The 26,942-nt window shown below is 42.0% G+C and overlaps 1 protein-coding gene across 4 annotated transcripts in view; it reads left to right on the top strand.

The window, feature by feature from the left end:
- The window catches only part of EPAS1 (endothelial PAS domain protein 1), a 108,504-nt gene that overhangs the window by 55,685 nt on the left and 25,877 nt on the right, over nt 1-26,942 (top strand). For 3 of the 4 annotated variants that reach the window (XM_009676281.2, XM_068939622.1, XM_009676280.2), the window contains exon 2: nt 16,249-16,439. In XM_009676281.2, coding sequence (XP_009674576.2) covers nt 16,249-16,439 — 191 coding nt within the window. Of the gene's footprint in view, nt 1-7,581; nt 7,749-16,248; nt 16,440-26,942 lie in introns of those variants that run through there. The other variant, XM_068939623.1, reaches the window with a different exon arrangement.

The following is a 26,942-nucleotide window of genomic DNA, read 5'->3' as shown; positions in this document are numbered from 1 at the left end:
AGAGCTGTGGTTTAATCCCTCATTCATGAGAATCAAGGTAACTGTTTTAAATCAATGTAATGAGGTCAGAATTGATCCCAGAGACAGGCATCATCCCCTGGAGGGGGACTGTGGAGAGGAAACTTTTCCTCTGTAGTGTTGTGAGTTGGTCTTTCATCCTGGGTTCCACTGTGTCCCCTTCCTTTGCTATAACGCAAGTACCACTGTTCCTACGAAGTTTCTGATGTCTGTTGCTGTTCTTCATCTGTTCGGGTTCCCAGTCTGCGTGGGCGTGAGAGCGTTAGTGCTGGCATCTGTGCTCTGAACTGGAGCCTGGTGGGCGGGCACGGGGCGTTCTGCCCTGCACACCGACGAAATTTTTGCTAGTTGCTTTGTTGATGTTGTGTTTTTAATACTAAAACTAGGAAGTGAGGGGTTTAATATTTCATTATGATCATTTAGGTAGCTATAGTTCCAAATACCGTGAGAAGGACATGTATGGAGAATGGCTGTGCAAAGCTATTCTGACTCTGTATCAGACCCTAAATCTGACCCTGCGTCAGAGGCAATTCAGTCCTTCCCTTGTAAACACTAGGGAGATGTCATATGGCAACAGGCTTTCAGCCACTACTTCAGCCCTTGTCTGATTTTTCCTGTCCGTAACAACACGTCTGTAGAAATGTTCTTGCTGGTCAAAGTTCTGTGATGGTGAGTGCCAGGGAACGGCGTCATTCCCAAAGCACCTAAGTAATGGTTTGCTGTGGCTGAGACATACCTAATGCGGAAGGCGAGAAGAAACACTGTATTTTCTGAGAACTGAGTTGCTGTTGTTGTTTAAACACCATAGCTAATCTGTCTTCTTTCTCTGTCTCTTCTCTCCCCTCTGGCCAGATTTCAGTTTGTAATTTTGCATTCTTTCCTACTCAGCCTGAAGTTTTCTCATTTTAAATGATTGTTTTGAATTTACGCATTGTTTCTGCACAGGACATATCAGTGATGGAAGACCTGCTGGTTAGAAGTTTTTTTCAGAATATAAAACAGAAGATGAAAGTCAAACGATGTTGGGTTGGCGCACCTATATGCCCAAAATAACTTCTAACCTATAAAAAGAGGCAATAAGGATTAGTTCTTCAGGAGGAAAGATAAAATCTATGCAAGTATTTTGACAGAGAAGATAGCTGACTAGTAGAACAAGCTACTAAATGTTACAGTGGGTTCTCAATCCCTGAAAGGCACTTAAATTGAATGGATTTTTCTTTTAAAGAAATACTCAGATTCAAAAGGTGTTAGTTCAGGTAAATCCTGTAACTTCTGATCTACAGGTTAGACAAGTTGTTGGCATTCTTCCTTTCTAGATTGATGGGGTTTGATGCTGTAATTCGTTCTTCTCCCGGAGCTGTTAGTAGACTTGAGCTTCAGGTGGAAAGTGTCTAAAGTGTCTTCATTCAGGATTTTAATAAAACATGCTGTAATCATAACGAATAAAATTCGTGTGTCCGTAGAGGCACAGGTCTACAGCCTGCCTAAACTCTGATTTGAAGCTTAGCTGAAAATACAATAAATCAGTGGACTTTGCTGTTCCTTGTTACGCTGTAGGTAAATTTTACCCACTGTGCGTTCAGAAAGTTTTTTCCAACTCTGTTATTTGTAATTCAGTTAAAGCTAAGCAAACCCTTCTCAGTTGTGGTAAACAATTATTGAAAAATAGTAGTGTTTTCTTTAGTGTTGTTCGTAAAGGTCACCTATTTGATTTTTAGTCAATGATATGCTATGTTGCACCTCTGTATAAAGTGTAGGAACTGTTGGAGTAACGCTCCCCAGCGTGGGTCTGTTCTGCTAATGACTATTGTTCTTTTGGAGTCTTTGGACATTATATTCAAATACTTCAAAGTTTTCTCTGAAAGGCTAGTGGGAAGGCCGACAGAAATTGGTGGAAATCCATTACAAGTATGAGGAAATGATAATAAGAGCTGGGTGGAAAAGTTGATAGTGATGATTATTGTGTACAATAGTGAATAAGATCAAAAAAATTGTGAATAAAATGAGCAGAACACACATAATGTGTTTTTCTGAGGTTGGTTCTTTCATAACTGGATCATTCACTGAAAACTACACTTAAATCAAGTTTAAAACATGTTTAAATGACTTATATTGACTCCAGTAGGTGTGCAAAGGGCTGACTTTTTGAAACTAATTATTGCTGTTAGTTTGCCATACACATTGGATTTTGAAAGTTTCTTAATCTCAAGTGCATTTCACAGTGGTATATGACTGTTCCAATAAAACATTTAAACATTTATTCATGTTCAGTGTGAGAAGATTTTCTCCTTTTTTCCATTTATGAAGGTATAAAAATCTTTTTATAACTGCTCTTTGCCTTAGCAGCGTATTTTGTAGAAATGTAGTTCACTACACTTGGTATATGAATACAATTCAGAAGAATACATTAATGCAAGCGATGTTACTTTATGGATTTAGCTTGTTTCATAATAGGTACATTGTGCTCTCTCTGTGCATGCCTCATGACTCCGTTGCACTAGCACTTCCTACAGGGGTTGTGGTACTACTGTTTCTCAGCATACCTCATCTTTGGTCTCTATACCATCCAAGGTGTGTTTTCTAATGACAAAGTCCTCCCTTTTGGCAGGATATGTAGCTTCCTTCCCCCCCACCCCACCCCCCCCACACTTTTTTTCTTGTTATTTCTCTTGAGAAAGCAGTCACTTTTCGAACAGTCATTCAGTTCAGATGATTAAGTCCTGTAATTTAGAAAAGGACAAGGGGGGAAAAATTTTTCATTTTGCAAGAACTGCTGGGAGGAGGCAAAAGGTATATTTGCAAAACAGTGCTGGTAGTTACTGAGACTCTTGGATGAGCATGGGCCCTCACCCCTGCCTTGAGAAGTACCATCTGTTTTGTGCAACTCTTGTGACCCCTTATGCATGTACTGATAGAGCTGCATGCCTTTCAGTGTGCCTAACGGGGGCTTTCTTGCCAGAAATTTGGCTGCTATACAGTTAGAATCAAAACAATGAAAAATCAAGATCCCACACGCTGACAGAAGCGAACTGGGGTGTCTCCGTTAGTAGGGAGTTACGCTGGTTCACATGGGCAGAGAATACGGCTATTCTTTAGATACTTGTTTTGTTCTTCTGTTGATACCGAACTGTGTGTAACTCAAAGTTCCTGATAGGTGTCCAGGATCTGAGGGTCTGTAATGTCTCTTTTCCTAACAGAATGTAACAGACTTTTAATATTAAGATGACAATTGTGAATTGTATTGAATTAAACAAAAAGTCTAACTTTTCTTGAAGAACTGAGTTTTACCTACCACATAAATGCAAATTATTACCATTTTTGGACTCCCACCTCCTACCTTTTTGGAGCAATAGGACTATGATGAAGATGAGAATCAGGCCCAACGTACGCATATATGCTTTGTTGGCTTAACTTTGGGGACAGTGAGAGCTCAAATGGGAATAACAGGAAACTGCTGATTTATTAATTCATAATTATAAAGTAAAAATCAGCGAAAATGTGAGAAACGCAGCCACATGCATTCACCTTTGTATACATAGTGAGTGTTTCCCAGCTTTGCTTCCCATTCATCATCTTTTTTTTTATACTGTTCTAGATTAATCATCCTTTGTCGGTAGATATACATAAAGAAGTTTAAGGAGTCGATAGGCAGCAGTTGGAAGAGAGAAAAAGGTAAAGCAAGAGACAGCAAACAAGGAGGACTGCAAGTAACCGCTCAGATTGTATTACAGTTTGGACCATGCTGTGGCTATCCGTTGTGCTTGAACGTTTGCGTGTAGTGGATGACTGTTCTGGGCTATGCGTCAGAAGAGCTAGTGGCTGTTGTTTGACTGAACCAAGCCTTAATTTTTAGAATATTTGAAATACTGCAATTGAGTATGGAGAGGCCACAATTGTTTCCTCCTCCGGTGCTACAGTTTCGATGCCCCTCTCACGCTGAGCCGTGGCAGGAGATAATGGAGAGGCCGGTCAGCTGCGGAGGTGTTCGTCACAGGTTTGTCAGCGACCAAAGGAATCGCTTAGTTCAAACACACTGGGTACGTTTTAAAAGGCTTTATGAGGACCCGATTAGAATTTTGTTCAGATAAATAACTTTTCAGTGGGTTGCGCTGCTTTTTTGTGACGATGAACGCTTTGGTTAAGTTCATCTCGGGTGCAGCTTCCGCCAGGCAGGAAGATAACATCAGGGAACGACTCTGGCTGCTCTGGCTCGCGTTCAGAGTACGGCGTCACAGTTCGCGTTAGCCTGAAGGACTGAACCTGAGGTTAGAGCAAAGGAGAACGTTTTGCTTTCTATGACATGTCGTGAAAACTGGATGCGAAAAGAACAGAAAGAAAATGCTGGAGTGAAGCACCGTTTTCTTCACTCTTTTTACCTGGTATTGCGCTGCTGTGGTCTAAACGTGCCAGGCAGAGGGACAGTTACTGATCAGCTCCAAGCAGCTGAGGGACGGAGAGATGCTGATCCCTCCCCCCCCCCCCCCCAAACAGGTGATTCCAGATTCTGATTTTATCTGTAAATCTAGAAGAATTCCCTAACTTTACTGAAGTGACTGCTGGTTTTGTAACCATATAACTAAAATAGTTTGACCTTTTGGGGGTATACTTTACCTTCGATTCAGTTAATCATTTTCCCTCTTAGTAAGAGGCGAATACGTTTACCCCAACTCAAGCTACTAGTCTTCTGTTTTACCAGCTGAAAATAGTGACAGACTTAAATACTAAAATCACAGAGATCAAAATCACATCATGTGAAGTCATCGCTGTTTCAGTTTACTTGATGGCTTAGTCAGAATGAGACTGACAATTAAAAGAGCTACTGTATAAAATAACAGTCCCCAAAAATATAGCAGGAACTAAGCAAGAACCATGTCCTAGGTTGCTTATACAGGCAAAACTCGCACCCCAAAAGGCAAAAAATGTAGTCTGACTTACAGGATTTACATCTGATGGTTGTTTCAGGTAGACAAAGAAACTATTAGGTGGAATAATCAAAATTTAGAAAAGCCGTATTGTTACTCTTAAGAATTATTATTCCCTCCCTCACCGAAGAAGTGGCTCTGTCTTTCTGGGTCTCTGGACCTCCATCTTATTGTGAATGGCTGCAAGAGATAGAGAGAGAAACCATAAATTTCCATATAACTGGATACACGTTAAAATGGTTACGTTCCCAAAAAGTAAAGCTTTGGCTTCATTTCATAAGGATTCTACCCTAAGAGCTGTTTTCTCAAACTTTGTTAGCAGTGGTGTCTGAAAGTGTTGACACTTAGAAGGACAAAACACGGCTTATTAACAGGCAATGGTGCGAAGTAATTGTGGTGATCGTTTTGAGCATCCTCTTCAGCAGACAAAACTTGTCTGCTTGAGCAGTTTGAGCTGCTGTATGCTATCACTGCACTCTTTAGAGACTGGGCCTACAACAAAGTAACATAATCAGCAAACTAGCTGAGTTTCCTTTGTAGGTGTTAGTAAACAAACATACCTACTCAGAAGGAATTTTTCTCACCCAGGCTGCACGCATATTTTTTTCTTAGAGTTCACCCAGGATTGCTCAACAAACGTCAAATATTCAGAGATTATTGGTTTGAAAGACCTGTTTGTGAAAGCAGAAGAAATTGAAGCCATAATATATATATGTTTGTGTATGTCTTTATAATTTTCAAAGATATATGTATATAAACAAATATATGTGTGTATATGCATATATGTTTATGCACACACAGAAAGTAATGTAATCAGAAAATAATAATGCTCATTAGAGTCATGGTCTTGCAGTGACCCAGGGAATATTTCTAACATTACTTTCTCTGGGCTGGAACATCACCCTTGCAGTGCCCTGTTCCTATACTGAGTTTGGGGGTAAGAATGCTGTTGAAGGCGTCACAGAGCAGCTCGGGATCTTAGGAGGAGACCTTCCCTTTTCTGTGTTCCCGGGGCTGAGAGGCACCCTCTGCTCAATTTTTGCTGTTAGTAACCTAACAATACAGACAATACCTTGCAATATAGACAAGCCTGTGTGAAATCCTGACCTCTATTACATTTTGCAGTAATTTCATCACCGACTTCAATAGGGCCAGGAATTCACCTGCAACATTACTTTTTTTTTTTTTTTTTTTTAAACACACGTAAGATAAAACAAATAAGACCAAGGTTAGTCTTTGAATATTTACTCAGTCCAGAGATCTGTTTCGTTATGGAATATTTTTATTGTTCCTTTTCTGTCTTGCAGCTGATTTTTTTTTTCCTCTCTTAAATATTTTATTAGTTCTAACTACCATTTTAATTGGTGAAATTAGCAAAAAGAATCACAACTGAAATGCATTGTGGAAGGCCATTCACCTATATAATAATTTTTCAAATTGTAGCAATATATTCACTTTATGATCCATATAAATGTTCTCTGTCTTCTATGAGTCGCTACAGTTTTAAATGTTGATTACTTTAATCTGGAAATAAAGATGTCGAACTGACTCTGCTTACTTGCTCGGAATAACCATTAGCAGAGCGATAGGGGACACGCAGGCGGAGCGTGTGGAGGGGGCAGGTTAAGGTGGGTGATTGTAGACCTGAATTACACAGCTGAGTTCAGTTAAGATTGCTGCGGTGTTAAGCCTCGCTGATATTTTTTTTTTCAGGGGTTGGAGAACCTGTGACATATTTGAGGGCTGGCTGTTTATTTTCCCTGCCTTGTTTTTATGTACTGAAATATTGTAGTGAAAATAGCTGGGTGGGGTGTAACGACTGTTTTCAAAGACCTTCCTTTGAAAGCGGCTTTTTTTTTTCCAGCGCTTGGTGGTCAACACCCATTTTCCTGCTCTGCCCCCGTCTCTCGCATTGTTCCTAGCCACAAAGGCCCTCCTGCCAACCCGCCGGGGACTGGGCCGCTGCTTCTGCGGGATAAAACCTGGCGGCCTGTAGGTCTGACCCTGATGAAGCGCTGGGGATTTTAACGACGGGTTGCACAAATAAAGTCCGGGGGTATTGCCCGTGTTGTAACGCAGCGCGGGATTGTAAAATTCACCGTTTGTCAACAGCATTGCTCTCTCAACTGTTTACAGTTGAGGGTGTTTGCGGCTGAAATGCTCAGGGTAGGTATGCATATTGGCAATACTGTGGTCATGTGAGGGCAATATTTGTCCCTTAGGCTTGAAATAGCGCTTAACTTAAAAGTTGTCCTCATTTACCTGCAATTGCTCCGTCCCGATCTAAATAATGCTCGCTGTGGTTCAGTATTATGGGCTGGGATGTGGTCAATGCCCCATCTGAAAAATGAGGCTGGTTTTGAGTTTGAGTTTGACTTTTGGGCCCCACAGGCCCACGAGTTGCACTTCGCTCACCTTTAGCTTGCACCCGCTGCTGAAGAGATAAAGCAGAGCTTTTGGTATGTGTTTTGTAGAGCAGGTAAATAGTTGGGTTATCTGAAAACAGATCTTAGCAATACCTGCTGAGCTTCTGAGCAACAGTATGTATGGACCTTTAGATTAGCTGTCAAAACTGACTGATTACTACAAGTAATGCCGCCAGATAACAATCTGTAATAGCTCAGAGCAACACAGCCCTGATACAGATCTTGTGCGTTGTTGTAACTGTGGCCTGGCCCTTGCAGGGTGATCCCACCTCGAGCTCTTCTGCAGATGTTTTTGACTGTGTAAGTGGAGAACGCTTATGGAGAAAAGAGTTATACACTTATCACCCCAAAAAAATTTTGACTGAAGGCATCTATGTTTGAGGTAGGTGTTGTGTGTTCAGTTTTTGGGGGCAACCGGAGCTGAAGTAGTCTTCTCTGTCATATTGTTCAGTGGTGTTTTTTGGTCAGCAAATTGTCTGTGAAATATGCCACATTTTGGCTGATATCAAGCAATTGATTGCCCCAGTGAAGGAATCCATGCTGCAGTATCTTGGCTGAGCAGAGGGTCGCAAACCCAGTCTCGGGAAGGAAGACCAAGTTAGATTAGTTTGCGCTCCTCAGACTGAGGTTTCACTATATGCTGGGGTGCTGTTTCTCTCCAAACGTCCTTTGTAACCGAGATGACAAAAGATATGGTTCCATCCGTTGACGTTGGCTGCTGTCATATAGGGTGGTGAAGAGCATCCCTTCCTACCCCCTCCTCCGACTGGCACTATGCTCGTTGGACCAATTTGTTGGGCAAATTTTCTCAGACATAGTGGTCCCTGAATGACTCCCTGAGCTTTAGCCCTAGTGCATGGAAAGGGATCGAAAAGGCAAAAAAGAAATGCCCAAATCTGCTTCAAGTGCTCATCAGCCTGCAGCCTAACATCTTCTCTGGCGGCCAGGGGCCTCCCGTGGTTCCCCAGGGCTGTGCAGTGCCCTGGGAGCCCTGCATCTGGCACATCCACCAAAGTACCAGGGTCGTGCTGCTGCGGTGGCTGAAGTCAAGCTGCGCTTACAGCGTCGTAAAATAATCCAAGGCCAGATTAATGGCTGCTAAAATCCTAAAACTTATCTTTCCTTAAAATTACTCATAAAACTGGAGAGAAAATGGTAGAACGTAAATCCTGTAGACGTTGTTTTGCTTAATATAATTAAAATTATCAGATTCTAGTGACATAGGATGAACCTTAATGCTTTAAAAAGATATATATTCAGTGCTCCAGCAGCATCAGTAAGGTTCTCAACATCAAACTCCTAAAATACAATTAGTTGCTTTGACAGGTTTAGTATCTGCAATGATGCTTCAAATTGAAGATGCAGAGAGGTTTTATACAAATAGCTGCACAAAATGTAAGATGCTAGTGGTGTAAGCATTTATAGGCCTAATGCTTTTTGTCCCAGCAAACACTTCTTTCAGAAATGCACGCCAGGAGTTTTCATTAAAATAAATAAAATGCAAATCCAGTAACACTCAATTATCAAGACAACAGATACCGTCAGAACTTCAAACACTGGAGAAGTTACAATTTTGTACATGATTTTAAACTTTTTAGGGGATTAATCCTCTCTGAATAATTAATGTGTTCCCCTTTCAAGAAAGCACGTACATGGCTGTGTTACTGCCAGCTGTAGTGGTCAGAGGGGTGATGTGGACTTAGTACATCACAGATAAGCTGAGCTTAAAGAAACCAAAGCTTTAGTGTGCTTTTAGACTTCACCTTTTGATATTCTAATTCTGCTAGCCAAGTCCTATGTCATTGTGCTAGGCATCTTTTAAAATGGCCTGTTGAAAATGAAAAGGACTTCTTAGCCCTCGCCATGAGCTCATCCCTGACCTGTCCCGGAGACTTTCATATTTCTCGCTTTCCTGATGTAGCAGGAGCTCTCATTACATTTAGGCGTTTGTTTTAAAATCAGAGGGAAGAATTGCATCACCCTGAAAATCTTGTTTTAGGTTATTCTCAGGGTATGTATACTGAGATGGCAGTAGGTGCAAATACTAATTGAACTAGCAGTGATTTGTTATTTAGTGAGTATGTACAGCAAGCACAAGCGATCTCCTGATGAAGCTTAGGAGCAACTTTAAAGGAAGGATGTAAGGCATTTCATTTCCTTATTTTTGTAATAGCTGTCTGTATTAGTAGTTTTTCACATTGCTTTCAAACTCTCATTTCCTCTATTAACAACATCCCCATTTTGGTGTAGTGTGTTTTGTGTGTGTACTGGGTACCACATCCCAATGTGCGGCAATGCTTGCTTTAGCACTTAACAGCTAGGAGCACTACACATGTTTTCAAATCATTTTTTCCCTCTGCTCAAGAAGAACTCTTGTGTCCTCCCCCTTCCTATCGCTGTTGCTGCTGTGCTGAACTTGGTCATCTAATGTGTTCTCAGATTTTAGAAATCATTATTTTCACTGGAGAGAGTGCAGGTATAAGGCAGGATCTGTATGTACCGTGTATGGGCTTCATTCACAGCTTTCATATTTTGGCCTGAGTTCCTGGAGAGTGAGTAAATTGCTGTTTGTAGCACATTTTATTTGCTGATGGTCACTTTTATGACTTTAACTGGGGGGCTTTTAAAAGCCCAGCATGCCGTCCAGAATGAGCTGCTTGTAAGGCAGAACGGTTACAAAACCCTGCGAGTGAGTACTTCTTATAGGAATTTTAAGGCTAGGTAAGCATGACTGCTGGCTGCTTGGTGTACGTTTGAGCACATCTTCTGTGGCTCGCAAGCAGTACGATCTGAGATGGCTATAGAGTGTCTCAAAGTGAAAGTGGCTCCTTTTTAGGTTTTATGCTGTTTCAAATCACCTAGGGATTTGCCAAGCAGAAGATAAAGCAAAACACGTGGCAAAAAATGGATTTGCTAGGTTGAAATAAACTTTGTTGTTACCCAAGACAGTATTACCTGTTAAAATTATTTTCATTGAGTATTTACTGGTTTGAATTGGACAATCTTTTCTATTTTGTGTCCAATTACTTTTTTTCATTTGTTTCCTCTGTACAGTAAAAACTTTCTTATCTTTTCATCCTTAGAATGTATTTTGCTTGTTCTGCAAGTTGGCATTTGAAGCTTTACCTCTAAACCACTCGAAATGAGCATTTACTACAGAAGTTGCATGTGACAGCTTAATTAACTGTGGATTCTTGACCTTTAAAGTGCTGGAGCTAGGAACATTTAATAACCAGCCATTGGATATACAATAATATGCTGGTTGTTTTACTAGCTTGCATACATGGCAGTTTAAAACAAGGTCCAAGGGTCACTAAAATACTGAAGTAAGCTGAAGAAAGTCAATCTGAACTATGTAATTCAAAATGTTTTGTGTATGTGTCATACACATGACACATAAGTGAAAGCTACCAGATTACATAAAAACTATTTTCATGCAGGATGCAAATTATAGTTTCTCTGAAAACTTCAGTGATCTGGAGCCTGCAAGGTGGGAGTGTAATTCAGTGCAATTGCTATGCTGGCAGTTCAGTGCGCAGTCCTAAACAAGCAAGTGTATATAAACGCAACCAAAACTAAGCATCGGCTCACACAGATCTGTTCAGAGCAACAACAGCATGAATCCAAGACTGCTGGTTCTGCTGTGAAGTAGCGCAAGTCGGCCACGTGGGTTTAAAGGAGGCCACTGATGTCCTCAGCCGAAGGGAGGATCCCTCTAGCTAGTCTCAGGATTATCAGCTGCTAAATGAGGGTACCAAGAGCTTTGAAGGGTACTAGCACATGGGAAAGGCTAAGCATACCCATGGATGGTGGTGATGGGCAGGAGTTACTGGCTGAAATGAAGCACTGGCAGGAATGGGACTAAAGAGAGCAAGTACAGACACAGCCAATGGAGACGGCACCGAACCTCGGGTCAGTTCCCCTCTCTGCTGACCTGAGGAGGGTTGTGGGGATGGCACTGAGGCAGGAGGTGGGGGCCTAGTAGGTCTATCCCTGCTTCAGATGAAGGAACACCATGCTGCTGTGCAGGCAAGTTCCTGTGCCAGGACATGGCGTCCGTCTGCTCCACAACTCACTGTTTGTGGCTCTGACCCCAGCTGCATCTCTGTTGGGGGTGCCCCCGGCAGGGTGGTCGCAGAGGCACAGCCCTCTGCCGGGGGATTGCTTCAGTCTGCACAAGTCTGGGGTCTCCCCCATGCTCCGTGTTGCTGCAGCACCGAGTGCCAGCTCGACATACTCCAAGCCTGCAGGATAGTTTTGCCAGGCCACTTAAAAATAATGATGTGGGGCTTCAGGTTCTGCCGATAGCAATGCCGTGCGTGGAGTTTTCAGTAATGGGGTAAGAGAGGCTTCTTCAAGCTGGATTAGGATCTTAACTGCGAGTGAGTAATACCTTAGTCTGCAGGCATTCCCATCAATTTCAGTAAAGTTGTGTTGCAAGGGGCTATTTGAGATGAGTTAAGGGGATAAGAATCTGACTGCAGTTCTGTTCAGGGCATTCCTAAAACCTTTTGGGTGCGTTTGACTGGTGGAATTACGTGCTTTGCTCAAGCGCGTGGGTGAAACCATTGGACTGGCTTGTTGTTTGGGCTGTCGGGCAAAACACGGAGAGCTTTCCCTCCTGAAAGGTTGGGAGCTTCACCTGAAAGTGCAAATACTCGCTAATTGTTTGTCATCTTTGCTCACATGCAATAGCCCATAAATTCTATTTTCAGAATCCAAACTAAACATGGTCAGGAGTGAGTGGGAAATCATGTAAACAATCTTTCTAGGGATATAGTGAGGTACTTGTACTCTCTGCTCTGAGAACTGCCTGGACATCCTTAACTCTTCCATTTCCTTTGGCTTGTGCATGCACAAGTACTACGGCCCCAAAGCACTGCCAAACAACCCTGCAAAAATCTTTGCTGGGATGCTGTGACTTCCTTTTTCTTCCCTTCGAACCTGCAAACCGCCCTCTGCATAGCTGAGTCCAGAGTACCAGTGTGTACCGGTGTGTGGCAGAGCAGGGTCTCATCCTGCCAGATCCTGGGACAGGTTTTAAGGAACTCGCAGGAGTCTTCTATGCAGTGTCTCTAGGCCTTCCATTTGTGTATGGGTGGATTCATTTGTAGTGGTTTTCTCCATTCTTCGCCCTCTGCATTTTTAAAACCGTGACTTAGGCTTGGGTGAGTGAGGTTCAGGCTTTTGCTTGCGTCACTTTCTCCAAGCAATGACGCACACATGTGCTCTTTTTTGCCACATAAGTGGGTGGTTTATAGGCTGGGAGGGAATGATTCAGAAAGTAGCTAGAGCCTGTGCCTTTCCTCTGTTACCCTAATGGTGTGTGAATAAGATTCAGTGTAAACCTTTCTTCCCTGGCTTTCAAACAAACAAATTGTTAAGCGTTTTCACTCTCTAGCTGTGCCTTGTCAAGCCTTATCCATGCTAAAGTGCTAATGCAGTGCATAACATGGGGGTAACTGCAGAGAGACTTAACAGCCTGCCATCTGCAAATGAAAACCGTGAAAATACTACACTCTGCAGCACTCTGTCACTGGACTGCAGTTGTTGGTGGCTTTTGCAATCAAGATGAAAAAGTGCAGAGCAACAGTCTTGGAAAGCAAGCGAGCAGAGAGGTCTGTCTGTTTTGGGGAAACAGCAGTGGGTAGCGGTGCCGAGATGGGAGGGCAGGTTGTGTGAGCGTGTGTATGCTTGGCTGGCTACAATAACGCTGCAGCTGTAGTGTGTGCTGAGTTAGGGAAGAAAAGAGGAAAACTGAGGTGCAGGAAACCACATGGGGAAATGCTTAACAAGCACATTGTTTGTTTATTTAAAATGATAATGCACGACTAAGTCAGTCTTTTAAAAGCAACCAAGCAGGCTCACTCTCAGATCCAAGCAAACTTTTGTGCAGTGAGTAGTGAACGCTGCCGCTTTGCAGGGAAAACGGGAGCTCTAGTGAGGAGCAGCGCTGGGAGCGAGCATCTGCGGTACGATGAAGCAACCACTTTCTGCTCGAAGCATTAGTTATTAGAAATCTTGAGCAACCCATGGTTAATGAAACCAGCTTGTCTCATTAGCCACACTTGACAATTATACTTACAGAGGTTAGCAAAACTAAATATTTTTCTTTGTGGCTGGAGTGGCGTCATGAGAGCCCCTCTCTTATACAACCCATTTTTACAGTGTGAATTGTGACATGGCTTTGGCCTTAGTACCCAAAGCTTAGTATTTAAATGAGGAGGGTTTGGATTTTGTTTTGCCCGAGTTAGTTCTAATGTGAAAATTGCGGGCTCTAGATTTAGACCAGAGCTCGAACATTTGTGGTTCAGGTTAAATTTTCCAAACTGCAATTGGAAATTCTCATAAATATTGCTGCATACTTTTTGTTCTTTTTGGTTTGGTCTTGTTTGTAATCTTTTATCTCATTGGTAGGATTAGAAACCAAGAAGTATTGTTCCCAGACTGGAATCTTTATACGCACAGCATAGAAACATTTTGTTTCGAGAGAAAGAAGGACTTCTGAAAGAAGTATCAGTGCAAGGAATTCACCTGGCTTCCTCCGTTTGCTGCGTCTGCCCCAGGATGGCATAGGGTGTTTCCTGTTAACTGCCTTCATGGACATCTGAATGAAGAGACTTTTTTTATATATGTGTAATCTGACTGTTAGTTATCAGAGAGAAGCCCAAATAGTAAAAATAAGGAATTAGTGTTACCTTGTGAATATCTGATCCTTTAGATCCTCACTTGTGTGCGAGGTTGGTATTCGCTGTAGCAATCCCCCTGAAGTCATTATCGAAGTGCAATCCTGCTGTTACGTACTGCAGTGTGTGTTTGTCCCATCCTGTGCATACCTTGTGTAGCAGATACCGTGTTGGAATATGTTCACCTCTGGCAAAATAATTGTGAAAGAAGTTTGCTGTGGGGTGATCATGGATCTTGAGAAGATACCATAAGCATTTATGAGGCCCCGTGCTCTGGTAGCACACCTATTAGGAACACCTGCCCTCTTACCTGTCGAATCCCGAAGCGTACGCTCAGCTTCCAGTGTCTGAGTCGTTCTGTAAATTAAATAAGAATATCTGTACCAACAAATAGCAGGGGATACCTGCGTGCTTATTGTGCATTTTGCAGAACGAAGGCCCTACTGACGTGTTGTGAGCGCATTCCTCCTGTGGAAGATGATGCTGAATGCCAAAGCTGGCGAGGGCCTCTGCAGACCCCTTATAGTAACTTTCATGTTAGCAGCTAGCCAGCATCCTGGCTTTTTTCTGTCTTCCTAATTTACAAAACCATCTGTGGTTTCCCTGCTAGAAGCTTTTTCAGGCTGTCTAGCTCTTCTAGAAATGCTCTTCTTCCTCTTTAAAAAACATTACTATGTATTAATGCTCCTTTTTCTATTTTATACAGTTTTACATCACACTAGCCGTAATTGGAACATCTTTTAGTGTTAAGTGATGTGATTAATATTTGTTGTATTGTTTGTTTTCCTCGTCCTCTTCCCATGAGAGCACGTATTTATTGAAATACTTTGTTACAGATTTTTTGTTTTGCTTGACTTTTTTCATTGATCCATTTTTAATCTTTGTTTGATAGCCTCACTGTTTTATGTTAAGACTGGGAAAAGGTTGTAAGATGCTTCATTTTTAGAAGGCCTTGCAAATGGAGAGCTGCTGCTGGTGATTCTAGAAATGGATGTGCAATAACGGAAACAAAAATTGTGTGGTTAATCTTTTCCACATCAGGTTCAATGCTCATCCAAGCCGTGCTATTTGAACGGGTAGAGTTTTACAGGAGTCTGCCAGGAAAATAAATATATTATGTGTTGAAATGGCTAAAGTGCAAAACCTCAACCGATGCAGGTGAAGGTAACTCTTGTATTGTCAGCAGAGCTACGCGGGCTTGGAATAGCTGAAGACTTTTAAGCACCTTTTAATGGAAATGGTTCTGTGTGTTCTGAAATAAAAATATATTTTATAAAGCAACATTAGAGTCAGTGAAGTTTTCTCTCAAACTATCCCATCCGAAGTCCATAATAAACATAGTCCTTGCATTTCTTGCATGTTCACTTTTGTTTTATGTCCCTTGGTGGCTCAGTTTTGCACACTTGATTCCTGTGAAGTTTTCCCCTTTGTTGCTTCCTGCTGTTTTGTTCTTTGTGGAGTCTGAAGGAGGCTGGCTGTCGGTCATGATATTTCAGTCAAGAAATAATCTATTTTGATAGACAATGAAGAGATGGGGACTTAATTAGAATAACTTTGACTAAGGAGAGATTTCTTGTATGCAGCGATATTTTCCTTCCCTTGTATATCCTTCATGGTCAAGGAAAACTGTTTTTCCAGAATAGTGTTGGGTTAAGAGTTGAGACAGTTTTATATGCAAAGTGTCTGATACCCTATTATTTTATATTTTAGTGCAGGGAAGAGCCATTGCAACTCAATTTGTCTGTGATGTAACCACACCCACAACAATTGTTGCAGCTTGGAAACAGTGGCACCCTGGGCTAGTGCGTTTTTGGAGTAAATTAATTTAGGTTGGACAGAATGGATTTCGATATCTCAATGCTTTTCACATATCTTGGAGTCCAGGAGCAATGGTTGGCCACTTCATTTTGAATCTCTGACCTGAAGCAAATTTTGCTCCTGTCGCATTAAATGGGGAGTAGGGGGGTCCAAAGGATAACTTTAGTAGAATCGGAGCCCTCTTCAGTTGTAGCAGTCCTTCCAAATTCCCATTTTAAAAGGAGCAAACAGATATAAATGTCCAGCAAACTGATTTAACCCAGCTAACCGGAAAGATTCATCACTGAGAAGATTTACTCTTCTTGTAAATGCCTCTTTCAAGGTGTGAATTGCTTTTCAAGAAATGCCTTTTCCTTTCTCTCCCCCTTTGCCTCCCAGGAGCAGTTCAGAGAGGAGGAAGGAGAAATCCAGAGATGCTGCAAGATGCCGACGAAGCAAAGAAACCGAAGTGTTTTATGAACTGGCCCACGAGCTGCCCCTGCCGCACAACATCAGCTCACACCTGGACAAGGCCTCCATCATGCGCCTGGCCATCAGCTTCTTACGCACGCACAAGCTCTTGTCTTCAGGTAAGGTCTGGCCAGAAGAAGTTGTCGATGCTAGTTGGCATCAGCACGGTAAAGGCTGTGCGTGGTGTTCTCTCGGTCCGGGGTCCTAAAGTGAAAACGGGACGCAACTGCCAGCATTGTGGGAATACAATTAGATGCTAAGCTGCAGGGTTTTTTCATTGCCATATGTATATTCTAGTCAGGATAGAGGAAAATCTTGAGTGTTGCTAGTCACGTAACGTAGTCACGTTCCTTAGGCATCTCAGAAGGTTCTGAAAACTCTTGAATATGGTTCATTAAGCTCAGTTATAAGGTTTTAAGCTTTTATGAGTTTAATCAGAATTCAGATGCACATCTTATGCTTCCATGCTGAAACAAGTAAATCTTGATTTGGCTGGGAAACATGTTTGTTCAAGTGCTTTTAAAAGGCAGCTCGGAAGTTCTGAATGTCCAAAACTTTGTTTGAAAGGACTAATTGTCCTATATGCCAGTAATAAGTAGCAGATAGGTTGTCTAAGGCATGGTAGACTCAGATAACTAAAGCAAACAGCTTTTACATTCTGGACATGAATGGATTCTGTTTAATTAGAATCTTACTCATTTTGGACTAGTATGAAATGTGAACCAGCATCATTTCACAGCCCTGAAAACTGATAAAATCACAAAATATTCCTATTTTGCAACTGTGTTTAAGCAATCACTTGGGAAATCTATAGTTTGAGTAGCCTACAGGATTAATGAAAATAACTGGTGATTATGGGAGAGCTTTCACATGGTAACTTCTAAGTGTCAAGAATATGTTAACAAAACAATGCCTGAATTATTTGTGAAAGGTAAAGCTGAGATACTGTCTTTTCCCATGTTAATGGCAACCCCCCCCCCGCCCCCCCCAGTTAAAGTCACGATTTCATTTCCTTTCTTTAGAAAAGTTGAGTCATACTGTAACAACTGCTTTAGTAAATGCTATTAGGAAGTACCTCATTTTATGGAGGAGTATGTTATTGGTTACTTGTTGGTTAGTCTGAAAATGTAACAGATTAATTTCTGCTCCTGTGTGGTGTAGTTTTTGTAGCTTTTTTTGGGCTGTGCTGAAACTGTTGCATAAAATATGAGCATTTTAATCTTAGCTTACAGAATCCGATTTCTCTAACAATTACTTCTGTAAAAAGAAAAGGTTAGTTACTGAACAGTGTTTCCAAGTCATCTCTTTTTTCCTAATATAATTAATAGTTGGGGAAGCTAACATAAAATAGGTAAATGTTCTTAAAAATGCCGTATAGCAAGCTAGTTTGTTAGTATTTTTCTCATTTGAAAAGCTGAAGCTGTGTTTTTGTATTTATATGACGTGAGCCAGAGGCTGTCAAAGAATAGGAAAATAAAACTTCTGAATGATTGTAACAGCTAATGTGATAATGTGTGTGTGTGTGTGTCTGCGAAAGATGAAATGAAATGTCTTAACACACGCACACACACACATATATATGTGTATAGACACATACACGCATGAGCGCATGTACACACACACACACACACACACACACACACACACACACACACACACACACGATTTTTCTGTTATGATGTTTGAAAAAGAATGTGATTCATGCAGCTGATTTACATTTCTTGAAGTACCACATACTTAAAGTACCACCATAACCCACTAGGTAAAAAGGAATCCAGAAATGAAACATTGCAGTTGTGACAAGCTGTATTTTAATATTCCAGCCTTTACCTATGACAACTCTTTGCTTAACCTTAAGTCTAGCAGCAAATCTGATCCCCTTCCCCAGTTTAAATATTAATTAGGATTGAGTCCTTTCATTAAAATTAGTGTTGCTAGTCAGATGCAAATTTGTCCAAAGCTGCATCTTTAGACACTTGAGATGTAGACCAGGGTTTCATAATCTTTAATGTTTCCATTTGGGGGGATTGATCTTAAGAAACTTTAAAGAGAATTCTTCTGGAAAAGTTGGGTGTTGCTTTCTGAAATTGTGAATAGGCTGAAATGATTGAACTCAGGCCAAAAGACTTTGGCCACTAATTATATTCTTCTGGGTATAGCTAACATTTAATTGGCCAAGTTAAACAAGAAGGCTAAAGGTTAATTTAGCCCTGAACAGTTGAAAGATAATTTTTAAGGTTTAAAGTAAAGAGGCATTATTGGAGATAGAATTTTTATTGTCATTATCAGAATACCACCTTCAGGGTATTAATTATTCCTCATTGTGATTGCTACAGTTTACACTTCCTAAGATTCACATACATATCCTTGTAGTCAAGTCAAAGTAAGTTTGTATTGGCTTGGAAACTGTTTCTCCCTCTCTCTGTAAGGTTGTGAAGTTGAACACAGGCATTTCTAAGCAGGCTTCTTGCAGGTGAGCTGTGTTGAAAAAATATGACCATTCTGAGCAGAAAAACTGGTGAATAACATAGTTGTACAGTAGTTACGTAGTATAGCTAGGGTGTTGTTTTTCTGACCAATTCATGTGAAAGCAGACTAAGAACAGACTTTAAATCTTAGCTCCTGGGCTGCGCTAGCTCCTGAATATTGTTAGTCTTGACAAGAACACCAACTTTCACTAGAAGACTGTCCAATTTAATTCAAAGCTGCTAGTTTTCACGACAGTCTTCGGCTCACGCAGAAAGAGGATTGCTGCTCATCGCAAACCTTTTGAGAAGAGCGGAGGGCAAAGCGGGAACCGGGTTCGTGTGGTGCTTGTCCACGTGCTGTTCTCCCTCTCAGCCTGGGCTCCGTCCCTGGCAGTCCTAAGCGAAGCTGCTCATTTCACGCTGGTGTTTCGAAGACGGGAATTTGGCCATTAATTCCCATTGCGCGTGAGGAGCCCACCCGCGCTGCCCGGGAGCGCGGGGGCTGTTCGGTTGTCTCTGGCAGGTGAACGTGGAAACGGGGAGGTGAAGAACCGCAGCGTGGATGTGAGACGAATGATCGCCTCAGCCCACAGACCCTGGTGGCTGTACGCTGTCCTCATGGAAACAGTGTTGATTATTTGGTCTAGATGCTTAGTGTAAACTGGACTTAAGTGGCAGGATTTCTTCTGTAATCTCTTCGAACATTAAAATAACATTTACTGCATTTATATACACAATGTCAATAAAATAAGCTTGCAGTGCAGCTTGGAAAATTCAGAAGATAGTTGAGAAAAAAAGCACTGCTCGATTAGCATTTTTGGTATTTATTATTTATTCTATCAAAAACTACTGGCACACCAGATTTTATGTTATGTTAGTGTTTGTGGGCATGGTTCTCAACTGGGGACACACCTCCTCATTTCACAGCAGTTTTGCTGGGAACAGAGAGAGCAAGGGCTTTCCAGGGCTGTATCCTCATCTTCCTGCAACCTCCTGCTCCTTATTTTAGAGACGTCCTCAGGGGACTTGCCAGCCTCAGCCAGTTGGCATCGGGTGTCTACGGCTCCGTCGTCTTATTCCCTGATTTGGAATAGGGCTTTCCATTTGTGTCACTTGGGCTCTTTTACTAGCTGTGCCTATAGGATGATGTTTTATCTCTTGGGAAGCTGGGGTCTAGAGAAATGTGTGGCCACGCTCTGCCCACAGGTGACCAGCAGGGCCCTCATGGAGTGCTCCCCTGTTACGTGCCTCTGAAAATCCCGGCCTCTGGGCTAAAGAGTGCAGCTCTCCTGCAGGCGCTGAAGGGTCTGAGCTTGGCCCTTGTGTCCCATCACAAAAGGAAATAGCTGGTTGTATATCTCAGAGTTCAAAAGGGTAAAAAATACCAGGTTTTGCTTTATAAAAGTTGCTGCTTTACTTAGTAACACATTTCCCTTTGATTTTCACAGTAGGCAGTTCTGTGTGGGAATGTTGGAGAGGAAGCCTTTAACATTTAGAAATGCAGGCTGTTAGTCCGACGGCCTGATCTCAAGATTAGTATCACAGGAAGCAAACTGAAACAATAGCTTTATAATACTGTTTCCATGTTGTGCACAGAACAGTACACAGTATAATTGGAATGTTAGTCGAAATGTCATTTAATTATGATCGTCTTAAATATTTTTCAAGATGTCTTCTAATTCTATTGGCATAATACATTTTGCCATCATTGCATTAAAAAGGTTGAGATAAATTTAGAAGAGAGCTTTGTTCATTGCAAGTGAAGATTATGATGCCACGTAAAGTTACTCCTGGAAATCACTGTCTGATACTTGCCAGTATTGGAGCTTCTGGAGATAGGGTCTTGTGTTCTTCAGCATAGTCAGAAAATTTGATATCCGTGCATGTCTCCTTTTATTCTCTACTGAATAAAGAATACTGAATAAATTTTCCTAATGCTTTTTTTGGGTTAACAGATGGCCAAAAAAAAAAAAAGTTTTTTGTTGAAGAGTAGCTGTCTTGATTAACATGAGAGTTGCTTGATAATTGCCTCAGACAATCTGCTATTGTCTGGATAATAGGAAGAGTAGAGTCCACTCTAGGAAGCCTCTATTATTAGTATGTGGTGCCAATAATTTATGTGGTTATTCTGACCACACTCGAGAGAAAGGCGTTACTGGAAGCAGAACTCTTTGGTATTTGAGTTCCTGTGTGTGTCAGGACTGTGGGCATTTTAGTTAGGCTAATCAGGCAAACACAGTTTTGCCAACTTTCTTTAATCCCATGCTAATCGTACGGTCGCCGGGGTGTCTTTTCTGTGCAGAGGTCCAGTAAAGGAAGCTGGCTGGGAGTTGCTCCTGTGCTGGGAGACAGCAGAAGAAACGGGGAGGGAGCAGGGAAGCAGACGGGAAGCTGCTTCGGAGAAGGGAGGCCGCAAGGAAGCCAGTGTGAAGTTGTTTCAAGGGAGGGAGACAACAGAGCCGGAAAGCCAGCAGGGAGCAGAAGGGAAAAAATAGCTTTACTCTCTGCTTTTAAGGGAGAGCATACTATAGGGAGAAGTGGTGCAGGCATTGTTTTGAATGTCTGGACAAGCCACAGCTAATCTCAGGCCATTGTGGCATAAAACAGTGCTTTAAAAATAGCTTGTCTGCTTGCTTGCTTTTATCAAACTGGAAAAATAGTCCTGTGCCAGCCACGCTGCTAGGAATGAGAGTGGGGCTGTGTACCCGGTGCTTCAGCTGCTTAAAGTACAGTCTCTTGTCTGGAAAGGTGCATCACAGCGTTGCGTTTGGTGAAAAAAGCCTGATCTGCTGGGATGCTGTGTGCCTCCAAGAGCCCCTGTTCAAAACTAATCGCAACAGGAATCGAAGCACCTTTATAGGAGCAGTGCCTGTGTAATCTGGCTAGATGCAAACTCTGTAATAAAATTGCGACGCAGCAGTAACATGAGTGTTTTCTTTGTAAAAGTTGCTTGTGCACTTAGAGATAAGAGCCCTTCAGGAAGCTTCTAGTTTAGGAGTAGCTATTTCTTGATATATCTAAAATGATAGGTTTTTATTGAACACATTGAAAATATCCCCTTGAACAGGATGTACTCTCCTGTCAAGACAGAAAAAAGCTCTGTTGCTTTCCTTTGATAGAAAACAAGAAAAAGACACGTTTGTCTCAAGGCTGCTTCCTCTCCGTTGCAGGATAAAGCTGCTGCTAAATCTTCCCTAACATCTGCCACCATCGTCGTGTAGTTTGACAGCCCTCGTCAGGAATGGCAGCTAGCAAGAGGGCAGTTATAGCTTTGTAACTTTGCTTTGTATTATGCGTAATAGCCAAGAAACTTTTTTTGGTGCCTGTAGGATCCAGGATAAGAGACAAAGCCTTGAAGGTTACTTGGAGGTGATGATGTGAGCTCTAGGAGGAGCCCCAGGTATCACTACTGTTTCTCTGAACTTACAAAAAGGCACCTCTGAGTCCGATCAGAGGTGCTGAAATGAATATAGGCTGTTTGCTGGGAGGTTGTTTATACCTGAGCAGTTATTTCTTGCAAGGAGAGCCTGATTTTTGAGCTTTCAGATTTGTTCCAAGAGGTTGGACTGAAGGAAATGAGCAAGCATCTACGGAAAAAGTGTTCTTAAACTTGGGAACAGTGCACATCCTGACAGTGGGAATTAATCAAAGCTTGTTTACAAGAGCTATTTTTAGCATAAAAGGTTATCATAAACACTGCAATAAGCATTTGGCGTAACAGTTCAAAGTTTCGTGTTGATGAATAATTCCTGCTTTGGTGATTGGAAAATTTTTCGAAATAATAGAACTGATTAGAAAAAGCTTAAGATAAAAATTGGATACAGACTGAGCAATACAGCCTTGGGGCAGTATGAACAGTGGATGAGGCATCACACTGGCACTTGGGACGCTATTGCTCAGCTCCTGATTCTGCTGTAGCTGTGACAGGCACCCCGGGGAGGTCACTTCACTTTTCTGTGCCCCTCTGACTTGATCTGATCTCCTGATGTAAGCTGGATGGGGATTCCCTCTCATTTATTGGCTTCCTAGAGCTATGTGAGAACAATCTTGGCTGGGATCCAGAAATGTAACTATAATGCAAACAATAGTGTTGTGATACTTCATTCTGCTGAATTATAGTTAAATAATCATATATTTATGCTAATTTATGTTAAATTGGAATATTTGCAGTCCAGTCTCCCTGCTATACTGTCATGGTGCCTAATTGTCAGGGAACTCAAATCCTGCCGTTATTGAAGGAGAAATGAAAGAAGTTGCAGGAAAAACAAAAACTCATTTTTCTTTCAAAATTTAATTGGCAATTATTTTAAGATCGACAATGACAACAGAAGTCCTACCTAAAAATCAGTGCTATTTGATTCCAAAGTTACCTCTTTGTAAGACCTGGCAAGTTCTGGCCTACGTACGTTAGGTGCCGCTGCCTAGATAAAATGACATAAAACCTATGGGAAACCGAAGGTTAAATTCTACCCCCACTTCCTCATCCTAACCTCTTACTTTCATTTGGTCCCAACTTCCTCAAATGTTTTTTATTTGAAGTTGAATTTTCTTATACTGACGCTCCAGTTCGGCCCCAAAATAAATAAATGAAGAATATTTAAAGCAAAATGAAAGAATAGAGGGATTTCTGGGAGCAGCTTGCAGGGGCAATGGCTTTACATATTTTTCTTCTACCAAATAGATTAATTCTAAAGAAAATGAGATTTTTGCCAGTGGCAACCACTATATCGCTTCTGATGTGCCAAGCTCCTTATGTGTTATTCTCTGTGTACAACGATATTAGTAGCTAGCGATTTTCATAGGAGTAACTTCAGCTGTACGAGGGATGTTATTGATATACATTAGTATAATTATACTGCTAAGTTACCTGATACAGGGCCCAGCAGAGGCCCTGTATTTCTTTGCTGTAGGCTTTGGGCCGTGAGCGTGATTTGGGGTTTTACCACAGGCAGCAGCTCCAGGGACCGTGCGTTTGCTGGAGAACCCCACGGGGGGGGGCAGCGAGGGGGACAACGCTGGTGGCAGCAGAGGTACAACCGCCCGCTGACTGCATTTCTCCTTCCGTGGCCCTGGATGTGCTTGTCGCCTGTCTTGATCTGCCCGAGGGTGCCTGCCCCGTTTCCTTGATAGGGTTGATCCGTCTTTGAGAACGGGAGCATGCCCTGTTAAGTACCACAGGAGACAACCATGATCTGCCCTTGAGTGTGTCTGCAAGCTCCTCTCGCCTGCTAAAGCTGGGGCTGCTGAGGGAAGCAAGGGCTGCAAAGGGGTTTATCATCAGGGAAGCTGAAGGGTGTCTGCAAAACGCGCTGGCTGTGCTTTCAGGTGATGTGTGGCGGGGGGGTGCACAGCAGCACAAACCCTCTGCCCTCCCTCTTCCCAGTCCACATCGCAGATGCCTCCAGCTGGCCTAAGGTAATTTTAATAAAAATGTTAAACTCCCACCCAACAAATCCCCATAGCCACGTGCTTTAAAGCTGACTCTATATTAAAAGTGCTTTGCTAAACTAGGACATTAAGGGTTTGAACCTGCAGCCCCAATGTGAGTGATCCTGTGCCCTCTGTGTGTGTTTGTATAAGTAATATAATTTATATACATGGAAAAGCAAACTTAATCATCTGATAATACAAGTAAAGTGTTTGTCTTTCACTGTTGGAGGCATTTAAGAATACAAATGCTTTGAATAGCCTTCCTGCCTTTGAATGGTGATGTTTTGTTAATGCAAACTTAATGAGCTGGAAAAAAAAAATGGAAAGGAGGGTCTGAGGTTAGAGCTGAAAAGTCAGTTTTTTCTCTGAACTCACACTTGGCTGATTGTCTTGGGCTATAGCCATGATCCCTGCTGAATAAACCATTTGTTTGCTTCCGGAAAAGTCAAAAAAAAAAAAAAAACCCTTGACATTCTTTACACAGCAGAAACAAGCTTGGGAGCAGATGGTCGCTTACTTTTTTTTTTTTTTTTTTAATGTCATTATGGTCAAAGTGCATACTATTCACATATATTATTGTATATTTTTTTATTTTAAATTCTAGCCCTGATGTAATTTCCTGAAGCCAGTTGCTTTGTACTAAGGAGGAACTGGCCCCCCTGCGTGTCTAGTTTGACTTGCAGTGCAGAGATGCTAAATGATAAATGCCCAGCCTGTGCTGGCGATCCCCGACGGGTGACTTCTCCTCCCTGCTAGTGAAAGCTTGTGTTGAGAAGCAGAGGATGATTAACTAAGTGCTCTCAGCAGCTCTGAGACTGGGGCTGTTGATTCCCCTCTTGGTGCTGGGGGAGATGGTCTGCTGGCTGAGGGGCACGGTGAGGAGCGGGAGGCAGAGGCAGCAGCACGCAGCCGGTGTCGTCTTTGTCACCAAGGGTTGTGCGCTCTCGACAGTGTCTCGGGCAGCTCTGCATTGCAAATGCTTGTCCCTCTACATTTGCGCCCAGTCCATCCTTAGGCACCGGCTGATGCAGTTGCAGAAGGTATAAATTGGACTCGTCCTTTAATTGTAACTGATTAATACTTTAAAGTAAAAACTATATAGTTGGCCCAGCATCTTCCCTTTAAAAAAAAATAAAAAACCTAATACGTGTTTTACAAAGCAATACAAACGAATACAAAGCAGTAGAGACAGAGGCAAACAAATTTATGCTTCTAGATTTCTTCCAAAAGGAGAAAATGAGGATTTCCACAAGAAACATGAAGAAAAAGGCTGAACATATTGTTTCAGGGAGGAAAACAACAAAACTGAAATATTCTCTCTCTTTAATAGGATGTGCACTAGAGAACAAAACCGGTATGCTGAAATTGCAACGTTAAGCCAATAAAGAAAACCAAGTTCTCCAAGAAACTGAAAAATTTCTCATTGTTTTTGCAAATAAGGCTGATGCAATTAAGCCTGGAGCCTTCGGGCCAGCCAGATGTGATGTGGCTGCTCCTGCGCGCCCGAGGAGGGCTCCGAAAGCAGAGCCCTCGCAGCTTCCTCTCGGGCCATCCTGGCTGCCTCTGGCCACAGAGCGCCTTTGATCAACACAGGACTTACCCAGTGGCTTGTCAGTGGCTTTGGCAGTATACAGTTAGACTTTGTTATCCTTTATTCAGAAATAAGAAGGATTTTTTTTTTAAATTATTCAGAGCCTGTTCTACCACAACATAGATTTGCAATGTCTGAGCGCAAATGAGCCGGCTTACAGGTAAACCATAAAGATAAAGCTTGGCCTAGCTGGCTGAGGAGCACAGAACAGCTGTGATAGCTGTAAATCATTTTCTAAGAAAACCTAGAAGGCTAGGAAGTTGCACGTAAAACACGACAAGAAACTATTGGGTCTATTCCTACATAGAAACTTCTCTATACTAATCACCTACAAATCACCTGCTGCAGATTTCTTATTCATAGAATTGAAACTTTTAACAATCTTAACCTTTGGAAGAGAAGGCAAGAGACAATTGCCTTCACAGGAAGGCGAAAAAAATGCAACAGGGAAAAGATTAACCAAAAAACACAAATGTTTTCATAAATATATCAATGTGGCTTTAGATTTCGTCACAACAGTAGCCTGACTTCCCCAGGAAAGATAAGACGTGCTGGATTCATGAACCCTCCTCTACATGTGCAAATATATAGGATGCAAGTAGGATACAGAGTCTTTTCTCCTGGCTGGACAGGAGGTAGGGAGATAACAGAGCATGTCAGAGTTCAGTGGAGCGGCAGGCAAGGAGTTCAGAAGTCTGCGATTGACAAAGCCGGTATCGGGGGAATGGATGTGTATTTTTCCTGGGAATTACTGAGGTGCGTTAAATGAAAGGGAAGTTCCTCAGGAAGACTGCAACGGAGTACTTTTCTACTTTTTATACTAAAGGCACTGTTAACAGGGGTCTGCCTGATGAGCGGAGCAGTCGATTTAGGCACTCTTAATAGGAAAAGTATTTGAACTTCTTAGGAAACCTGAATTCATGTAAATGTCCTTTGTTAAGCCATTTGCTGGGAATACACAGATTTTGCCTACCTTCTCTAATATTTACTGCGTGTTCTGCATTTGTTGGGTGATGTAAAGGATGCTGAGGGCCAAAAGAATACGCACTGAGGTTACGTGCCTCAGTGTCTGGTTACACCTGTGTTAACGCAGATTTACATGCTGAAAACACGTCTTGCAGAAACACATATAA

This window comes from Struthio camelus, chromosome 3 (assembly GCF_040807025.1).
Source record: "Struthio camelus isolate bStrCam1 chromosome 3, bStrCam1.hap1, whole genome shotgun sequence".
Taxonomy (NCBI): domain Eukaryota; kingdom Metazoa; phylum Chordata; class Aves; order Struthioniformes; family Struthionidae; genus Struthio; species Struthio camelus.
This window is presented reverse-complemented; position numbering and strand designations above follow the sequence as displayed.